General features: G+C 41.5%; 1 protein-coding gene and 1 pseudogene across 1 annotated transcript in view; one reads left to right on the top strand and one right to left on the bottom strand.

Moving 5' to 3' along the window:
* Positions 1-15,782, top strand: part of DHFR (dihydrofolate reductase) — a 47,969-nt gene extending 32,187 nt beyond the window's left edge. The window contains exons 6-7 of the mRNA XM_088023366.1: positions 14,762-14,823; positions 15,700-15,782. Coding sequence (XP_087879492.1) covers positions 14,762-14,789 — 28 coding nt within the window. The 3' untranslated portion in view covers positions 14,790-14,823; positions 15,700-15,782. The remainder of the gene's footprint in view (positions 1-14,761; positions 14,824-15,699) is intronic.
* LOC114217586 (selenoprotein W pseudogene) lies at positions 5,706-9,949 on the bottom strand (annotated as a pseudogene).
* Positions 15,783-17,591: the final 1,809 nt, after the last annotated feature.

Raw genomic sequence — 17,591 nt, 5'->3', positions numbered from 1 at the left:
GATGTTGAGCACTTTTTCATGTGTCTGTTGGCTTTTGCCCATTTTTTTAAGCTTCAGTTGTTTTTATTTTTTTTTCTTTGTTTATTTTTGGTGATTTGTAATTCCAGGTATTCTGAGTATCTGAGAACTTTGTCAAATATAAGCGCTGAAGCTATCTTCTCAATCTGTGGCTTTCTTTTACTTTCCTAATTGTGTCTTCTCGTGAACATTCATTATTTTAATGAAGTTCAATTATCAGGGTTTTTTCTTCTTTTATGGTTAACGCTTTTTGTTTACTGTTTCAGAAATGTTTGCCTCTCTACATTCAGGGAGACTCCTTCCTCTCTTCTCTTTTAGAGATTGTATTGTTGCTCTTCACACCTCCAGGTCTATGATACACCTGAAATTAATTTTTGTATATGATGTGAGATGAGATCAAGTTTCCTTTTTTTTCCCTATATAAATATCCCGTTGCTCCAAGGCCATCTATGAAAAGGTTATATTTTCCCCCATTGGATTGCAGTGGTGCTTTTATCATGTATCAAGTGACAATATCTGCTTGCATATATTTCTAGACTCTCTATTTTATTCCACAGAACTGTCTTTCCTTAAGCTAATACCATACCATCTTGATTATTCTAGCTTTATTGTCAGTCTTGAAATCTTACAGTATAAATCCTCCAAATTTGGTCTTATTCAACATTGCCTTGCCTGATGGTTTGCAGTTCCACATAAATTTTAGAATCACCTTGTCAATTTCCACAAAAATACCTGCTGGGACTTTGATTGGAATTATTATAAATCTAAAGATTAATTTTTGAAAATTAACATCTTTCCATTTATTTAGGTCTTCTTTAATTTCTCTCATCAGCATTTTATAATTTTCAGTATAGAGAGGTCTTACACTTCTTTTGTTGGGTTTGTTTCTGGGAATTTGCTGCTTTGTCGTGGTATTATAATTGATATTTTTTACATTTCATTTTCATTTTTTGTTGCTAGTATATAGAAATGATTTCTGCACAATGACCTTATATCAAGAGATCTTGCTGAATTTTTTATTCTAATGGTTTACAGATTCTTTGGGGTTTTCATTATAGATATACAATCATGTCATCTATAAAGACAGTTTTCTTTCTTCCTTTACAGTCTTTAGACTCATTATTTCTTTTTCTTCCTTATAATGCTGGATACCATTTCCAGTGATTTTTGTACTCTTCTGTATGTACAATAGAATCCAATTTTTTTTTAATTTGGTGGTATAACTAAGTTAGACTAAGAAATGGAAATGACAACCAAAAGTAATGCATGAAACCTGACTGAATCTTGGTTTTCAAAAATTTATAAAAAATGTGTTTGGGGAAATTTGAAGCTGATCTGAATATTAAATGATTGAATGGAATTATTAATTTTCTTGAAAGTAATTGTTAGTTTTCTTGAAAATAGTATCATAGTTATGTAGAAATGCACTATTCTTAGGAGATAAATGAGTATTTAGAGGGTAATGTTAATCATGACAAGTATTTTTAAGTAGTTCGACAAAAATGTGTGTGTTTGCATGTGTCTGTGTGTGTGTGTTGGGGGGGAAGATAGAGAGAAGGCAGATATGGCAAAATGTAACAGTTCTTAAATCTAAATAGAGAACTGTGGTGCACAGGCTTCAAGTGGCTCCCATGATCCCCACCTCGTGGTGTTCATGCTCTTATGTGACTTCTCCTTGAGTGTCAGCAGGCCTGTGACTTATTTCGAGAGAATAAAATATGGTGAAGGTGACAGGATATAAATGTTTATGCACCTGATTATGTAATTAAATTACATAAGACTGTGACTTCTCTCAGAGTGGAGTCCCCCATCCCTTGTTACCTTTGAGGAAGTTACTGGCCATGTCAGGGAATCCCAATGGCAAGCAACGGTAGTGGCCTCTGGGAGCTGAGGATGGCTTCCGGCTGACAGCCAGCAAGATATCAAAGCCCTCTGGGTGACTGGGTGACTCAGTCGGTTAAGTGTCTGCCTTCAGCTCAGGTCATGATCCCAGGGTCCTGGGATTGAGCCCCGCATTGGGTTCCCTGCTCAGCGGGGAGTCTGCTTCTCCCTCTCCCTCTGTTGCTGCCCCTGCTCATGCTCTCTCTCTCTCTCAAATAAATAAATAAAATCTTAAAAAAAAATAAAAAGAAATCAAAGCCCTCAAAGAACTGAAGTCTGCCAACAACCTGAGTGAACTTAGAAACAGATCCTTTCCCAGTCAAGTCTCAGATGAGACCAAAGCCCTGGTGGACACCCTGTGCAGCCTTGTGAGACACTAAGAACAGGACCCAGCTAAGCCACGCCCAGGATCCTGACTCACAGAAATCCTGAGATAACAAATATGTGTTGGTTTTAAGCTACTAAGTGTGTGATAATACTTTTGTGCAGCAATAGAAAACTAAAACAATTAGTAATTATATGTGTCAACTGGGCCATGAGGTGTCCAGGTATATCTGGTCAAACATTAGTCTAGATGTTTCTGTGAGGGTGTTTTTGGATGAGATTAGCATTTAAATAGGTAGACAGTTACCCCCCCCCCCGTCAAGTGAGTGGGTCTTATCCAATCAGTTGAAGGCCTGATAGAAGGAAAGGTTGATCTTGCCCCAAGTAAGAGAAACTTCTTCCTGCCTGACTGCCTTCAAAGTGGAATATCAACTTTTGTTGCTGCGTTTGGACTTGAACTGAAATACTGGCTCTTCCTGGATCTCAGGAATGCTGGCCTTTGAACAAGGGCTACACCATCAGCTCTCGTGGTTTTCAGGCATTGGGGATAGGTAAGGATATACAGATGTCACTACAATATTCTTTTCAACTTTTCTCCATGTTTGAAAATATTCAAAATAAAAATTGGCAAAAATGTTCTAAAGTCAGGAAATGTCAGGAGACAGTTTAAGGAAGGCTGCCAGAAGAATGAAACTCGACCATTCTCTAACACCATTCACAAAGATAAACTCAAAGTGGATGAAGACCTCAATGTGAGACAGGAATCCATCAACATCCTAGAGGAGAACATAAGCAGTAACCTCTTTGACATCGGCCACAGCAACTTCTTTCAAGATACATCTCCAAAAGCTAGGGAAACAAAGCAAAAATGAACTTTTGGGACTTCATCAAGATAAAAAGCTTCTGCACAGCAAAGGAAACGGTCAACAAAACAGAGGCAACCCACAGAATGGGAGAAGATATTTGCAAATGACGCTACAGATAAAGGGCTGGTATCCAAGATCTATAAAGGACTTCTCAAACTCAACACCCAAAAAACAAATAAGTCAAAAAGTGGGCAGAAGATATGAAAAGACACTTCTCTGAAGAAGACATACAAATGGCTAACAGACACATGAAAAAATGTTCATCATCATTAGCCATCAGGGAAATTCAAATCAAAACCACATTGAGATACCACCTTACAACCAGTTAGAATGGCAAAAATGGACAGGGAAAGAAACAACAAACGTTGGAGAGGTTGTGGAGAAAGGGGAACCCTCTTACACTGTTGGTGGGAATGCAAGTTGGTACAGCCACTTTGGAAAACAGTGTGGAGGTGCCTCAAAAATTTAAAAATAGAGCTACCCTATGATCCAGCAATTGCACTACTGGGTATTTACCCCAAAGACACAGATGTAGTGAAAAGAAGGGCCATATGAACCCCAATGTTCATAGCAGCAATGTTCGCAATAGTCAAACTGTGGAAAGAGCCAAGATGCCCTTCAACAGATGAATGGATAAAGAAGATGTGGTCCATATATACAATGGAATATTACTCAGCCATCAGAAAGGATGAATACCCAACTTTTACAACCACATGGATGGGACTGGAGGAGATGATGCTAAGTGAAATAAGTTAAGCAGAGAAAGTCAGTTATCATATGGTTTCACTTATTTGTGGAACATACGGAATAGCATGGAGGACACTAGGAGAAGGAAGGGAAAAATGAAGCAGGGAAATCGGAGGGAGAGACGAACCATGAGAGACCATGGACTCTGAGAAACAAACAGGGTTCTAGAGGGGAGGGGGGAGGGGTGATGGGTTAGCTCGGTGATGGGTATTAAGGAGGGCATGTACTGCATGGAGCACTGGGTATTATACGAAAACAATGGATCGTGGATCACCACATCAAAAACTAATGATGTATTGTATGGTGACTAACATAACAATGAAATTTAAAAAAAATAAATAAAGAAGGCTGCCACAAAGATTCACTAGACTTCCTCCCTCCCTTATATTCAACCTCCCTCCTTTTCCTTTTTCCTCAGTGAGTCTACTTTATTTAATATGACATTTTACAACACACAGTAGACACTGTAGTTAAACATAAATAATAAATCTACTCCCTTTTTGTGCAGATTTATGCTTTATAAACATCACACTGAGTAAGTTTGGCCTTAACCTTTGTTCGGCAAATGTTTCAGAATTTTTTCTACTGCCACGTTACAAGATAAATGTCAGTCTAAACGAAGGCTTTTCTATAAAACTCAGCAGCTTCACGATGGCTTCTAATTCATAGTCCTAAGAGACTACATTTTTTGGTTGAAAATAATTTCAAAAGCTCTTCAAAGTCATTTCAAAAGCCAGAACATAACATTACTCTTGATGCTGCGTGAGGTCAATTAAATAAACTCGAGACACTATCCTCCAGGAGTTATCAACCAAACTGAGAAAATTACATAAAAGTAAGGCTTCAACCAGTATTAATATAATCACCTTTTCCAGAAACCTCAATAAATACACATGGCCAAATGGCTATTTGCCCTAGGTTTCCCTAATGTGACTTGATGAATAGTCTATACAGAAAGTGAATAAGGTTAGCCAGAGGCAAATGATGCAAATACGCTTCAAATTCATTTTCTAAAAAACATACATTGGGGAGCCTGAGTGGCTCTGTCGTTGAGGGTCTGCCTTCGGCTTGGGTCATGATCCCAGGGTCCTGGGATCGAGTCCCACATCGGGCTCCCTGCTCAGCGGGAAGCCTGCTGCTCCCTCTCCCGCTCCCCCTGCTTGTGTTCCCTCTCTCGCTGTGTCTCTCTCTGTGTCAAATAAATAAATAAAATCTTTAAAAAAAAAACATACATTAAAGAAACCTGTGAGCACTGAGATTATATTTTTAAGGAGGTCTATTACATAGTAGAGCAGTGGGGTTCTCCACTCCAGCTGCACATTAGAACCACCTGGGGAGCTTTAAAAACGCCTGAGTTCTCATCCCCTCATCCCAGAGAGCCCAACTGTGGTCTGGTGCGTGGCCTGGGTATCAGGATTTTTAACTTCCTTCCTTCCTTGTTAAACTCATCCAATGTTTACTGAATAGTGAGCCATTGCCAACACTGCTGAAATCTGCAACTCACTCACCCAGATGCCTCTCTCAGCCACCCCCTGAGAAGGAAGCCCCAAACCCGACCACCCCAAATGCCAGAGAGTGGCCACAGGGCTGGGAGATACAGGGGGAAAGTGGGGAGAGGAAGGAGCAAGGCAGGCAGGGCACAGAGCTACACTCCCGGGGACACACACACACACACACACACATACACACACACACACACACACACACACGAGGGCAGGGACCATGGGCGTCAGTCTCTGCTCCCACCCAGTGGCCGCAGGGCCATCAGGGAAAGCCCAGACGTCCACGAGACATTTCAGTCCTTCCTGTCCTGAAGCATCTGCCACAAGGGGCCGGGCCAAGGTCACCTGACTCGGCCTTCAGGGCACATTAGCCCTGAGCCAAGGTGGCCCTGATGGTGGCCACAAGCTTCAGAAACTTGCTCTCCGTGTCCACGTAGCCATCCCCTCTGTTCACTTCTAAGAAGCCAGCGGCCCTTGCCGCAGATGTCCAGGCATCTGGGGAACTCATCTTCTACCTTCTTGAGCTTAGGGTACCAACACTCATAGCCTCAAGCACCACAATAAACAACCGTGACAGAGGGGGCCTGGCTGGGGATGGGGCAGGCGAGGGCCGGTGAGTTCAGCTGCTCGGGGCCACCGCACACAAGCAGGATCTGTGGGTTTCATTAGTGGTTCTAGTGGACCAGTGTTCTAGGTTGAATACATAGTGAGTGAATAAGTGAGTTATTTACATATTCTTAGATTACATTCAGAAACCAATTTGAATCAACTGTACTACATGACGATACTCTATACTAGGCTGCTCATGCTACACCAAAATGCACAAACCTAGAGGAAAAAAGAGAGATCTAAGATAGAGAAAGGATTCAAAATGCTGTCAGGTTAGGAATAGCTATGGCAACAGGAGATGCTGAGTCTGAAAAGACAGACCTGGGAACATGAGCACTGCCATCACTTAACTCAAAGGCCCAAAGGACAGAGATCACAGAAGAAGCTGAAGGAAGCTAGACTTTGGCATAATGTAAGACTTTGTTAAAAAGTAGTGTTGTCGGGCGCCTGGATGGCTCAGTTGGTTAAGCGACTGCCTTTGGCTCAGGTCATGATCCCGGAGTCCTGGGATCGAGCCTCACATCAGGCTCCCGGCTCAGCGGGGAGCCTGCTTCTCCCTCTGACCTTCTCCCCTCTCATGCTGTTTCTCTCTCTCTCTCTCTCTCTCTCTCAAATAAATGAATAAAATCTTTAAAAAAAATAAAAATAAAAAATAAAGATAAAAAGTAGTGTTGTCTGGATATTAGCTGGGTTCCTTGAAATTGAGAGTAAGTGGTCACTGCAGGAATTCAGACACTGGCTTTTTGAGCTCTAGGCTAGCTTGTTGCAGAGGAAAGCCCTGTGCCAGGCACTTTAGTGAGCATATTTACTATTTTTTGGCCATCCAGTATCCCTTGGCTCTTTCCCTTAGTAACAGCCTCGTTTTCTTTGAAGACCGACTCCTCTCTCACTTTCAGTTTTGATAGAGCTCTCGGTCTAGCGCTAGGGGAAGAACACCGATCCACACCCAACCAACTGTGAAAACTGAATCTCCCTACACAGTACCTGGTTCAAAAATGAGCAAATAACCCAAGTGGAGCCAGTCAGAGACCATGGAATCAAACTCTGGGAATTTTTGCTTCATTTTTTAAAAAGTATTTTTATTTTATTTTATTTATTTATTTGAGAGTGAGAGTGAGCAGGAGCAGGGAGAGCAGCAGAGGGAGAGGGAGAAGCAGGCTTCCCGCTGAGCAGGGAGCCCGATGCAGGGCTCGATCCTAGGATCCTGGGATCATGACCTGAGCCGAAGGCAAGTGCTTAACCAACTGAGCCACCCAGCCGCCCCTTTGCTTACATTTTTATTTTATTTTATTTTTTTAAAGATTTTATTTATTTATTTGACAGAGAGAGACACAGTGAGAGAGGGAGCACAAGCAGGGGGAGTGGGAGAGGGAGAAGCAGGCTCCCCGCGGAGCAGGGAGCCTGATGCGGGGCTCCATCCCAGGACCCTGGGATCATGACCTGAGCCGAAGGCAGACACTTAACGACTGAGCCACCCAGGCGCCCCTTGCTTACATTTTTAAAGACTCTCTTCCACTAGATTTAAAACTGTGAGAATGTGATGTGGAAAATCCGAACTCAGAGAAAATGAAAAGAAGAGAATTTCAAAATGATCTTATTAATAGCCTCAGAGTAAACAAGATAATGTTATCTGTGAAATAAGAGTGATACTATAGAAAAAAAATATTCAGGTGCCGAAAAAGAGTTCTTGGAAATTAAAAAAATATTATGTTAGTTCTCACCAAAAAAAAAAAAAGGAAAAAAGTCAATGATCAGTGTATCCTGGCTACACTTCTGCTTCCTTAGCAGCATATTCCATTCAGCAGACTGCCTGATAAGCCACCTTTTTTTTTTAAGATTTTATTTATTTATTTGAGAGAGAGAGAGCACAAGCAGGGGGAGCAGCAGGCAGAGGGAGAAGCAGGCTCCTCACTGAGCAGGGAGCCCGACACGGGACTCGACCCCAGGACCCTGGGATCATGACCTGAGCTGAAGGCAGACGCTCAACTGACTGAGCCACCCAGGCGTCCTTAGCCATTATTATACTACTGAGCTACCTGGTTCTGCTGGCAACTGTATATATGAAGTACTTTCTTTTGATATTTTCAATAAATACCAGTTGTTAAAAGTTAATAAATAAAAAATTTAAATATATTAGTAATGAAAAAAAATCTCTTCCAAAGTTGAAAGATAAATCTGAGAAAATCCTGCCAAAAGTAGTAAAGACAAAAAGATTCATAATAGGAGAGAAATTATATACATGATTAATCCAAGAGGATTAATACGCTAAAAATATAAGATAAAAAAAACAGAATAGGGAAAATGGAAACAAATAAATTATTAAAGAAATAATAACAGAAAAACTCCAGAGGATTGAAAGACAGAAGTATTCCTAGTAAAAATTCACTGAAAGCACAGTGAAAATAAACGCCAAGACCCACACTGAGGCCCACCATCATCTCTGAAGGTAAATTCTTATTATTATAAGACTTGGAAGAAAATAAAAATAAAAACATAAGAGTGAAGAAGGGTCTTGCCCAGACTCTGAAATGCAAGTCCAAGCAATGCCTTGCTTTTATGGTGCATATTTCTCTTAAACAAAGCTTTAAAAAAAATCATTAAAACGTTTTAAAAGCTTGGTATTTTAAGAAATTTTAGAGTGACCTCCTTAATAAATGTGACAACCAAGATTCCCTGACCTAAAAGAGGCTAGAAGACATAGGTGACTCAAGAAAGGGAACCAGGAAAACAGCCTTCCCTTAGAACCCTGTCTAGTGGATAGTGAAGACCTGTAATCCCAGAATACTATATGTGATGAACAAATTCCTCAAGATGACTTCTTAAAGCTCCAAAATTGGCTCAATAAAGGATTTAAATCAAAAATTTTTGAGTGCTACAATTGTGTAAAAAAATATATCTATAATATGGCCAATCATAAAAATTTACAAAAGTACAATAGCAAGTTTTAATAGTATGTTTCTATGGATGATGTATTTATTCATCCCCCAATTTTTAAAATATTGTTATATTAGTTCCCTTTCTTTTTCCTTTAAAATAATTGGCCCCAAGTACAAAATGATAACTTCAATTCATTTTGTTTATTCTCATGACATGTTCCAAGATAATTTTGTGAACACCTAAGTGTTCCATTTAGTATTAGGAGAAGTAAAATGTTAAGGGATGTTTAAGCTCTGCAAAGTGAATAGAATAGCATTTGAATGACAGGATATAATTACAGATCACTAAGGATGTGGTACAAAATGTGCCCAATCCCACCTCTTCATACTTAGCTAAGAACAGAACACTTTAGTAAGATATGAAATTAATAAAATACCAAAAGAAATAATAATTCTGGAACCCCCCCCCCCACTTGGCAGGGATCCTGCTTCGCCCTCTCCCTCTGTTGCTCCCTCTACTTGTGCTCTCTGTCAAATAAATAAATAAAATCTTTAAAAAATAAATAAACAAAGGCTGCATTCTCAACATCACTATTAGGTCATTGGAGCCTGACTAAAATTAGGGGTGACCCAAGGGGATATGACATGAGCCCCAAAAGCATTTGCTATACTCATAAACCTAGAATCTTGCCATACACTCAAGACTCAGTAAAAGCTTTCTGAGTCATTTCATCAATTCCAGGGGCTTCCAAGGCTTCCTGTTCAAATCAGTGATCACCTGAGAAGTTATACATTGCCTTTTACAACCACATTCTAGACCTTATGTCATTTTGTCAGGCCCACATTATCTTTGTAAGGCAAGTAACAGACGCCTTCTCATGTTAGCCTAAGCTAACAGGGTATTTATTATGAGACTATGGGAATATCTTGGGAATCCCAACATAAGCCTCAAGCTGAGTTTGGATGCTGCATGCTGGTTTTTCTTTTTCTCTTACAGAGTTTAAAATGAGCCACCATGCTGAGTGGGGCTGTCAATCAGGCATCCACTGCTCATTGCCTGTACTGAGGTGACACTGTGGGCAATGGAGAGATGGGCGATAGGACCCTGGACGTTAGAGATTAGCATTTTGCTGAGAAGGCACATAAAGAGAAGCCCACATACAAAGCAAGGATCAAATGACTACTACTTACAAGTATTATAGGAGCTCACAAAAGGGGTATGCCACAGTGGTTGAGATGGTCAGCAAAGGCTCCATGGAGGAGGTGAGCTGGGTTTGCAAGGAGCTGCGAGATTTAGACAAGTGTAGTGGAGAAGAGGAGGCAGGAAAGGACAAAATGCACAAGCAAGGGATCAGAGGAAGGAATGTGTCCAGTCCATTTCCAAGAAATAACCTGCCCAGTGGCAACTCCATCCATGCTGATTAACTCATTACCATGTGCTGGTCAAGATGGCGAACTGGAATCTATTAGAATGCTGGAAACGTCTTCCTGGTCTTTTCAAATTAGAATTCAATCATTGTCTTACCTTGCATAAGATCTAGAAAACTGCACAGAATGTGGCTTTGGTAATATCCTGGGTCTCTTACCTAGTCACAAACATAATCAATCTTTATTTTTTTTTAAGATTTATGTATTTATTTGAGAGAGAGTGCGCGTGCACGCAAGCGGAAAGAGCAGGGAGAGGGGAGAGAATCTCAAGCAGACTCTGTGCTGAGCACAGAGCCTGATGTGGGGCTCAATCTCATGACCCTGAGATCACGACCTGAGCCAAAACCAAGAGCTGAAACCAGCTTAACCGACTACACCACCCAGGCACCCCACAAACACAATCAATCTTAACTGGGATCAAGGAACACTAAAAATTCAACCACTAGAAAGGGGTTCGAACCCCCCAAAAAAGGTAGTTTTTATTCCAGGGAGCCTTCACACATAGATATCTTTCCATAGAATTTAAAGATATGTATTCTATGACATTTGTATGAAGGCCTCATAATTCATTTTAACACTGCATGCTTTAAAATGATTTCCTTTGAGGGGCACCTGGGTGGCGCAGTTGGTTGAGCAACTGACTCTTGGTTTTGGCTCAGGTCATGATCTCAGGATGGGGAGATCTGAGATAGAGCCCCACATCAGGCTCCACACTCAGCGCGGAGTCTGCTTGAGATTCTCTCTCCCTCTCCCTCTACCCCTCCCACTAGTGCTCTCTCTCTCTCTCTAAAATAAATAAATAAATATTTAAAAAATAAATAAAATTATTTCCTTTGAGTTGAAAGAAAAACTGAAAGTGATAGTAAGTTTTAGTTAATTTTCTAGTTCTTAATCTCCTTGATCTTTAAGAAATGGAACACCCTTGACTTAAATCCATAAACCATCAAATAATCCTATTGCACCATGATTAGTTATCATCACCTAAACATTACTTTAATGCAGAATATAACAATTAGTTACTTTCATCACACTACTATTTTACATTGTAAAAATGCTCACCAAATATCTTCAAAGTTTAAAAAAATAGTTTAAGTATTGTATATTAACCAGGTGATCACTCCTTAGTTTTCTTTCTTCCTTCTACATATTTGTTAAGTAGGAGCTATGACCTCAGCCTTGCAGGAACAGCTCTTGTCTCAGCTCTCCTTCCTGGCATAACATGTGCTAGACTTCTCTCACTAAGGCCTGTCCCAGTCTTGCCCGGATTCTCTAGTCTTCTCTGTTCTGGGAGACCCCCAATCCCAACAGAGTCACCAGCTTGGTTTAGAGACAGTTCTTTGTTTTTCATTGCAGATCCTTTGCTCCTCCAGCAATGTAACTTTAAAAAAGAGTAAGAAGATCTATATTGGGCATGTATCAAATGGTAAGCAAAAAGCAATTCTAAATGGCAATATCATACAGAAGAGATGAGTTATCCTGAAGTACATCAGTGCTTTGGAAACATCTAATCTGTCAATAATGTGACATGAAAAAATGCTGTATGGTAGTGATGCTTGAGAAAGCAGGTTTATTATTTTTTATAAAACCTACTTTTTTTTTTTAAAGATTCTATTCATCCATCTATTTGAGAGAGAGAGAACACGAGCAGGGGGGAGGGTTAGAGGGAGAGGGAGAAGCAGACTCCCCACTGAGCAGGGAGCCGGATGCAGGACTCCATCCCAGGACCCTGAGACCATGACCTGAGCTGAAGGCAGACGCTCAACCGACTGAGCCAACCAGGCACCCCAAAGCAGGTTTATTTTAAATGTTGATTTTCAAGCCTAAAGGAGTCAAATTCCACCCTTCTAAATGATTTGTTAGTTCCTTTTTGGGGGGTGGGTGTCCATATAACTAATATCTGCCTAACAAAGTAAAGCAAACATCTCAAATTAAAGGGATAATTCTACCTAACAACTAGACAGTGTCACCAACGGGTGAGAAGTCCATTTGCAATGAGATTCTACTAGGCATGTCAATATCCCAGACCAAAAAAAGAGGGAATCAAAGTTCTAAGAGTTACAGCTGGATTCATGAGCGTTTTAGAAAGTGACAAGTTCCTACAGGGTTTGCATTTATTTATTTTTTTTTTAAGTGTTTAAACACTTAGGCTCCTTGTCCGCACATCTCAGGGATGGGAGAAATTCAGGCTTGGTTCTCACATTGAGACTATCCTGCTCTTCGCCAACCCTGCATTCCAGCAGCATCTCGACCCCCAGCCAGCCTTTCTGTGTAGCAACACTCTGACCCCAGAGTCAGAGTCCCTAATTCTGTGACTGCCCTGGCCTTGGAACCAAACAGACATTTTTTGATCCCAGTTCTGCAAACTAGATACCTGTGTTTGCCACTCCCTTCTTCACCCTGCCTGTCTTTCCTGCCAAATAAAACAATTCTCCAGGAGTGGGTGTCTGATTGCAATCCCTGCTCTTCCATAATTGGCTATGCAGTTTGGGATAAATCATTTAGCCAGCCTGAACCTCAATTTTCTTACTTGTAAAATAAGGGGTTTGGATGAGATGGTTTCAAGGTCCCTTTGAATTCTAAAACACCACTGTGGCCTGTCTCTGATTGGTCCTTTGTCCTTTCAAAGAATGAGTAGCAATTAAGTGCACTAAACAAACATGTTACAACTCAACATTCTTTGTAAAATATATGCTTTCCTGTCAGTTGGACCCTTAAAGTAACTGTAGTTTTAAAAATTAATTCTCCCTGGTCTAGAACTGGACCAGGTACAGAATAATATCATGTATCTTATTCTCACATAGAGTATCAAATAGCCAGTGTTTTTGCAAATAATAAAAACAACATTGACTAACTTATACAAAAAAGAAATTTATTGGAAAGATACTGGGTATGTCAAAGAATTTCAGGGAAACTGGAGAATTAGTCTTGGAAATAGGAACTCAGGGGTGCATGGCACAGTCAAGATCCCACCAGAGGTTCAGTCCACGTAGGGTGCTGGCTCTGGCATCATCAGCCCTGGATACCTGTCACCATCCACTGAAGTCTTAATTCCATCCAGCCACTCTGAATGCTCTTTGAATGTCTCTGGCCTCATTACCACTCCCTGAAGGGCCAGAGTCTCAGGGAAAGAGCTTCTGTTTGGCTGAGCCCTGGTCAGATGTCCATACACAGGTCCAAGGAGTCCAAAGCTGGATTATCTGCTCCTCTCCAGCTTCCAGAGTAGGAAGACTGATCCTGACCTCCATTCATCTTGCACTCACGAAAATAGAAAGAGTGTTTGGATGCTGGACAACCAAAACTGACAAATGTTCACTACACAGTTTTCTCACTTGTGATTACAAATTCAACACATCCTGGAGGCATCCGTAAGAGGTTAATTATGTTCTGGAGAGGTTTACAGCTGATTGATTATTCCAGCATTACTTCATCTCCTCATTGATTTATATGAATCAGGGATTGGTCCAGTTAATGAAAACATATTCATCAGGATACTAACTAATTTATTGGGCTGGCTTTTCATATTTACATGGCTCCTCTGGATGACAAAGTGAGTATCTGAAATGAATAACGAATCACTGGAAGGAAAAAGCTTCATTCAGAGCACAGGCTGTTATTGATTTTTAAAGTAAAAAAATAATATGTGGTGTTTAGTCCTGGTCTAAAGTTCTTCACAGAGATGATGTTAATTTCCCTAAGACTTTGCATTGTCCTGGTTTTAGAGATTAGCTGGGATGTCTGAATTATCTGGAATTTATGTGAGAGATGTCAGAAGAGACACTAGAGCTAAGCCCTCTCAGCCTCATTCCAAAGCAAATCCACTAAACCTCAGAAACAATTTTTCCACCCTGAAAACAAAAGTGGCAAGCAGACTCCCACCAGATTGCTGCCATTAGGTAGGACCCCTTCCATGGCCAACGTGGAAGAGAAATTTAGAAGAGAGAAGGAAAGAGAGTTCTGTCAAGGAGCTCAAGGACTGAGACAGTCTTCTAGAATAAACACTAAGTTCAGAGAGGAATTTGTCCGACAAACTGCAGTGGCATCCCCACATAAAAGGCCTTTTATTTTTTATATATTTTTAAGATATTCAGGGCCCCACCAAAGACCTCCCTAAAGAGAAATAACAGGCCAGCAACCCAGAGTCCTCTATCCTGGAACACAAAGCTCCTCCCTGCACTGGGCCACGTAGTGGCTCTGACTCCCAGTCTCACAGGAGAAGTGGGTCCTTCTAATTGCTTAAGGAACTGTCTACTGTGGTCCAAAGAAAATGGGGGCACCTGGCTGGCTCCGTCAGTGGAGTGTGCAACTCTTGATCTCAGGGTTGTGAGTTTGAGCCCCATGTTGGGTGTGGAGATTACATAAAAATAAAATCTTAAAAAAAGGAATGTATTCATTATGATACAGGTTTGGACACATATAGCAGACTCAAATAACAGTACCTTAAATAAGATAGAAGCTTGTCTCTCTCCATGTAAAAGACTCTTCACTAATATGACACCTACTCATCCTTCAGGTCTCACTGGAAATGTCCCCTCCTCTGAGAAGCCTTCCCTGATGTTACCCAGACAAGCTAAGGTATTCTTGCCTTCTATTCTCTGAGTACCTTCTAACTTCTCTATGAAAACAATGATCAGGGACGCCTGGGTGGCTTAGTCGTTAAGTGTCTGACTTCGGCTCAGCTTATGATCCCAGGGTCCTGAGATTGAACCCCGCACTGGGCTCCATGCTCAGCAGGAGGCCTGCTTCTCCCTCTCCCACTCGCCCTGCTTGTGTTCCCTCTCTCACTGTCTCTCTGTCAGATTAAAAACAAAACAAAACAAAACAAAACTTTAAAAAAAAAGCGATGATCATACTTTGTGTTATGGAGTGCTTAATTTTCCCCACATTAGAACTAGCAACACAAGGGTAGGGACTGTGTTAATCTTGCTCATCAGCATTATCTCCAGAGAGCCACCTCCCACCCGCACGACACAGGTACTTATTTGATGTACTGAAATGTACCTCTGCTGAATGTTCTTGAGGGTGGCAGGAATTGAATACTTCTGGCTTATCATACATAGGACTGTTGCTCAGAAAATTCCAAAACAGTAAATAGTCTTTATTTATTTATGTGAGAGAGCACACACGTCAGGGGCGGGAGGGAAGGGACAACGGACTCCATGCTAAGCATGGAACCCAGCCCAGGGCTTGACACAGGAACCCATCCCATGACCCTGAGATCATGACCTGAGTGGAAACCAAGAGTCAGGCCCTTAACCAACTGGGCCACCCAGGCGCCCCCAGTAAATAGTATTTTAAAAATGGGGAAATAACAGCCATTTATGCTCCTAGCACAGCTGTAGATTTGGAAGAGAGCAAAAATGAATATTTCCATTTGAAAGTCCTTAGCCTATAGAGCAGGGGCTAGCAAACTTTCCGTAAAGTGACACTGAATTATTTCACGTTTGGCAGATCCTATGATCTCCATTGCAAGGAGTCTACTGCGGCGTGAAACTGGAAAGACAGCAACAACCAACATGTAAACCAACGGTGTGGCTGGGTTCCAATAAAACTTGATCTATGAATACTGAAATTTCACATCATTTTCAAATGTCATGAAATAATTCTTTTGCTAGTTTCCAACCAGTTAAAAATGTGAAAGCCTTGTTAGTTCATGAGCCTTGCAAGAAAGGCAGCGGCTAGACTTGGCCCATGGGCATGGTGTGCCAGCCCCATCAGACAGCACATTTTTGACAGAGAAGAATCTGGCCTTGGTACACTTCTTTAGCCCCTCAGTGCAATTCACTTTCCTAAGCACTTACTATGGGCCAGCGCTGGGACCAGACGCTGCAGAGCAATGAAGATGGTGAAGACTAGCTCTGTGCCGCTAAGTCCACAGGACGTGGACCCAAATCCACAAACTGTGGTTGCAGCGTCTGCTTGAAGGGGGGAGGTTACTTCATGACAAGGTGGCACCTGAGGGGTAAGTCATGGGCCATGTGCCCCCAGGAACCAGCAGCAGTCTGGCCGTGGCTCTGGATGAATCCCACAGCGAATGCTGGGCCGCAAGGCTGGGAGGGCCTGTGTCAGCTGTACGAGGGACCCTCAGGGTCATAATCATAGCTTGGTCTGGTGGGCAACTGAGAACCAAAGGGGATGATTAAACTGAGGTAGTTAAGCTGGTACCAACAATGCATTAGTTTTTTAATGTTCTAACTTTCAAACTATTGAAAAGTGGTTTCTGAAACTATTTGATTCCTTTTTCTGTTACTAATTTACCAAATATTTCAACTGACAAATTCTCCTGGGAAAAATACCCGGAGTTCAAGGGCACCTGGGAGGGGGAAATGCCATCTGGGTTTTCCCAGGGGCCAGAGCTTATAAAAGGAGCCATTGTATGGAAAAAAAAAACATAAAGCAGGAATAAAATAATAATTTCAAATATTCATTAGATTTTGAGGAAACTGAACTATCAATCACACAATGCCCTCCCTAGCTCCATATTAAATAAGAGACTCCTATTTTGTCCCTAAGGAGAAAATCACTCAATATTATACTGCCCCTTTCCTTTTGTCTCTGAAATGGGAGCTTTGTTGGAAATCATCAATAGGAAAATAATAAACCACTCTTTCTTAGCACCATAAACTATAGGAGGCAGGAAAAATCAATTCAAGTTACAAAGATGCAAACTGAATTCTCCTTCAACTGGCATAAAATGTCACCTTGCTCATCCAACCAAAAATTCAGGACAAGTCTCTTGGAGCGCCTCCTATTAAAAGATACCATCTTGGCACATCGGATGCTCAGGAAATGGATGTGACATCAATCTGCATGCAGGGCCCATCTCCTCCACGCTGATGCACAGTCTAATTGGGGGATGAGGAGTCTGACTGCTGGCATGCCAATGAGTGGTCTTGGGCAGAGACAGGCAGAGCACTGCAGCTCTGCCTTCCACTCAGGAATTCACCTGGCTGCCCCTTTCTGCCAGCTTTACCCAGCCTCTTTTCCCTTGCCCGGGTCACAGGATTCGTAGGTAAGGGGGTAGATAAGGGCTGGTTGAGTGCCAATCACGGACAGACTTCTGTGGTACAAGATCAACGTTTCTACTTAACTAAATAATTTCCATTTTAAGGTTTTTTAATTGACGTACAGGTGAAATTTTTTTTCAAGTATTACGTTTCCATGGTTCAAATTTCAACAATTCTAGATCTGGAGTAAACACAAAACAACACTCCCTCCCACCACTCTCCCTCAACCGCAGCTCCCCTCCCTACAGGTAGCCTATGTTATTATCATTTCCTAAATACCAAATGATGATAGGGGCGCCTAGGTGGCTCAGCCGTTAAGCGTCTGCCTTTGGCTCA

The sequence above is a fragment of the Eumetopias jubatus genome, unplaced genomic scaffold (assembly GCF_037043125.1).
Source record: "Eumetopias jubatus isolate StellerSeaLion01/CBP00866 unplaced genomic scaffold, mEumJub1_p1.0 scaffold_5, whole genome shotgun sequence".
NCBI lineage: Eukaryota > Metazoa > Chordata > Mammalia > Carnivora > Otariidae > Eumetopias > Eumetopias jubatus.
Note: the sequence above shows the minus strand (reverse complement) of the source record. Positions and strands in the feature narration are given on the sequence as shown.